At 36.4% G+C, this 3,899-nt stretch overlaps 1 protein-coding gene across 1 annotated transcript; it reads right to left on the reverse strand.

Annotated features, from left to right (window-relative positions):
* Nucleotides 1-229: 229 nt before the first annotated feature.
* LOC149789538 (uncharacterized) lies at nucleotides 230-3,416 on the reverse strand. The gene is made up of 4 exons (XM_089973307.1): nucleotides 3,187-3,416; nucleotides 2,361-2,468; nucleotides 1,252-1,353; nucleotides 230-358 (listed from the first exon to the last, which is right to left on the reverse strand). Exons 1-4 carry the CDS (start codon nucleotides 3,289-3,291, stop codon nucleotides 236-238), a joined length of 438 nt encoding a protein of 145 aa, XP_089829433.1. The 5' UTR covers nucleotides 3,292-3,416; the 3' UTR covers nucleotides 230-235.
* Nucleotides 3,417-3,899: the final 483 nt, after the last annotated feature.

Below are 3,899 nucleotides of genomic sequence, written 5' to 3' on the forward strand. Positions count from 1 at the left end.
TATTTATTTGTATCGCTGAGTGAATACTGTATATGGGCAAGTGAACTCATTTTATTTCAAACTCGGAAAAATTCTCTCTTCTGTGTGACTGGATAAATTTGTCTGTCTGTCTGTCTGTCTGTATTATTTTTTATCTATGCATGTATGCAGGAATGTTCAGTATATTGATATGAACTAAGAATATGTATCAGTAATAAACTTTAGTTGTAAAACATTTATTTAAATATCATATAGTCTAGGAGACAGTGTAGTAGTGTTCAAGAGTTCTTGCACCACATCCTAGTGTAAGGTGACGGTCTAAAGAGGCGGCGGTTACCTCTGTTTTAGTGCCGGTATCGATCATCTTCATGAGCTTGATCTAAATATAGCAAAGGGTATATATATATATATATATATATATATATATATATATATATATATATATATATATATATATATATATATATATATATATATCAAGAGGGGGAGAGCGAAATGGTAAAAATATTCACAGCAGCGGGCATAGCACCATCGGAATCAACATCAACAATAGCAATAGCAATAATAATAATAGTAGTAGTAGTAATAATAATAATAATAATAATAATAATAATAACAATAATAATAGCAAAGACATATACACTGTTGTAGAACTGACTCTCGCCAGATAACACAATCTCTCCAGGACTTCATTATTTTCTCTCCATTTAACGGGTCATGGTTTTGAAGATATGTTGTAAAAATCCAAACTAAAATATCTACATTTATAATTATCGTTCCTTCTGATCATTTTCAGCTTTCCCATTCACTACTTGCATTGAAAATATAATTTCAAACACTATATATAAGTACATTCCATACGAAATAGTTGATGAACTATTCTTCGGAGAGGTATACAGCAGTGAGAGCATTCTCCAGTCTTCTGATACACTTACTTTGCATGATGGGTAATGCGCTCCATCGGCTTAGGTCAGATTGTACAAAGACTGGCAGACGCCGAATGAGACAATTGAAACGGAGAGTAATGATCACTGGGAATGATTCTCTCTCTGAGCTCATTGCGCTGGGCTACATTAACATTGGAACCTGGTGACAAATTGCAATCAGTAGCAGTTTGCATAGAATTTCTGTAAAGCGTCTTCTAGTAAAAGTACCTTTTAGTGCTGTTTGAATATGATTTATAGAAATGCACGTACATTACTTTCCTGTCAGTTTGCTTAGAATCACTTGTAAGGGTGGGAGTTTGTGTGTGGGTGGTTGCATGTATCTTACCTCAAGAGTTGTCAGTCCGTCATCAGTGTGCACGTCCAATTTCTCTTGGTCATTCAAGGTGAAGATGTAACAATTATTACCTGCATGGAGTACCATCTTTTGCTGTAATGAATTTAAAATATCATGGATTATATTATGTTGCAATATTTGGTATATTAAAATGTGATTCAACCGTGGCGTATATAAATATGGTGTCAACAGAGAACTATTATTTTCAAACTCTCTAGATGAGTGATGAGTTTTCACGAGAAATTACGAGAAATGGTACTAATCCCCGTTTTGTAATGAATCATACATGTTCACAATTGTTTTAAACAACCCCTCTGCTTTCCCTATTGTTTCCATCTCATCCCTTAATGGAGAAAAATAAGCTGAAATCGTGGAATGAGACAGAAAAGAAACTTTGCTGGATGTAAATCTATAACTTGAACTTAAAACAAGTAACCTAGAGGAGCCCGTTCCTTGTAAAGAGATGGGTAGAATTTCCATGGGATTTTTTTAAACAGTGTTTCACGATATCAATAATGCAAAGTTGCCATTTACTGTAGAGACGAGTAGGTCTCGTTATACACATAACGTAATATATCTATAGAGACGAGTAGGCCTCGTTATACACAATGCAATATATCTGTAGAGACGAGTAGGCTTCGTTTTACACATAATGTAATATATCTGTAGAGACGAGTAGGCCTCGTTATACACATAATGTGATATATCTTATGCTTCATGTTTATTAACCAAGAAAAATGTTCAACACCAGATCATTTTAAAATATTACAATGGCTGAAGGTTTCTCTCTATCTCTCTCAGTTTGTGTTGGTGGCTCAATCAGTGTCAGTTTTATCTCATCTAAACCAGATTTCTCTGTCTGTCTGTCTGATTGGATTTGTGCTAGCAAAACTGGTGGACTAGTCTCCCAACAAAGAAGCCTCTCCTCCACCCCCCTCCCTATGTTGGTTAGCCAGCCAGCATGTTAGTTTTACTCTATGGCAGTAAAACAGTCAGTCAAACAATGAAAACAATGCAAACAATGCACAGAGAGAGAGAGAGAGAGAGAGAGAGAGAGAGAGAGAGAGAGAGAGAGAGAGAGAGAGAGATATGAATCCTACAGTGACGTAGTCATAGTGGAAGCGATATTCTTCATGTACACTTGACTCGCGAGTGGGCAGTGGTGCATGCGTTGCACGGGTAGTGAGCACATGCGTTACTGTAGTTCCCTGAAAAGAAGAGAGATTATGTAGCATGGTTTCCGACAATTACAATGTAATTATATAGCATGGTTTCATGCCATTGCAATGCAATAGTAAGTGGCACGCAGATCAAAGCTGTCGAGTCACCAACTAGCCTTCTCTCACTGCTGTTTGTTATATATATATATATATATATATATATATATATATATATATATATATATATATATATATATATATATATATATATATAACATCTCTGAGAGAAGGCTAGTTAGAATTGCAAAGGAAATGATGGTTATGTGCCTTTCCAAAACAAACACCAAGGCAGATGACCCAAAGTGGCCTGATGGGGTATCGAACCTGCAATCCTTGGATTACGAGTCCGACGCTCCACCAAATGAGGCAAAGCGTTTCCGAAGAGAGAGAGAGAGTCATCGATATAGTTTTGTTTTCAGCGAACGAGAATCTTAAGGGGACATTTAAGAGATACAAAATTTATATATTTATGGGAGGGTGGGGGTGGGGGAATTTGTCGCGCCTGGACTTTCTATATTAACTCCAGATACTATAGTGGATACGATTTATGTCACTAAAATCAGAAAAGGAATATTATTAAGCTATTTGGGGTCCGGAAATATTTTACCCAAAATCCTGGCTATCACACCCTATACAATTAAATTGTTGGTCCGTTTTCACCCGCGAAACTTAATGGTTGGTCCTTTACACTTCGAGCCTTCCTTACCTGGTACGACAGATCAATGAGGGCAGCGACGATAACCAGTAGTTTCATCTTGATGATATAAGTTGACCAACCAGATACAATAAGAATTTCACAAGACAAGGACATCCCACGTGCATATTTCTCCGGCTCAAGGATCACTCTTTATACGTTTCTCCTTATCTGGATTCCGAAATAGGCCACAATTAAATATCACGACCTGGGATTAACTCCAGGCTAGGAGTTTACGCACAGTCTACTTTGTATCTGATAATAGTATAATGTAACTTTAATGCTGTTGTTCACGTTCGTATTTCAATTTCTCAGTTAGGGACCGTTCATTAATTATCTGAAGAACCTTTGTCTCAGCTAATATACTGGCTATAATAACATGGTTTTTGATTATATAAACGAAAGAAAATGTAGTCTGTCATGCTTTCTGAGAGCCGGAAAGAATTTCCCAAACAATCTCAGTCCACGCCCCCATCCTTTCCCCAAAAATTCAATGGTTCGTCCCTTATTGAAGACGGTAGAATTAATTTGTAATCTCTTCAATCGTGAGGGCATATTAAAACGAATGATTTACTTGAACACGATGGAAGAAAAGGGGTTCCAAATTGTCATTAGATATGACAGTATTTAGTGTTAAATATACAATTCTTCCTCCACCGCTTTAGTTTTCACTATTTTTCTAAACAATTAGACTTTACAGGCCCACGTGGTTAAGACTATTCCAC

The sequence above is a fragment of the Sinohyriopsis cumingii genome, chromosome 10, assembly GCF_028554795.1.
Source record: "Sinohyriopsis cumingii isolate HCF-2022 chromosome 10, ASM2855479v2, whole genome shotgun sequence".
Lineage (NCBI taxonomy): Eukaryota > Metazoa > Mollusca > Bivalvia > Unionida > Unionidae > Sinohyriopsis > Sinohyriopsis cumingii.

Bases quoted from the DNA above. Each gene is read 5' to 3' on its own strand.
- LOC149789538 (XM_089973307.1), bottom strand. From the start codon at position 3,291: ATGTCCTTGTCTTGTGAAATTCTTATTGTATCTGGTTGGTCAACTTAT. The intron at 2,469-3,186 runs GTAAGGAAGGCT...TCTTCTTTTCAG, and splicing joins TCATTGATCTGTCGTACCAG to GGAACTACAGTAACGCATGT. The intron at 359-1,251 runs GTAAGATACATG...TGCTATATTTAG, and splicing joins ACGGACTGACAACTCTTGAG to ATCAAGCTCATGAAGATGAT.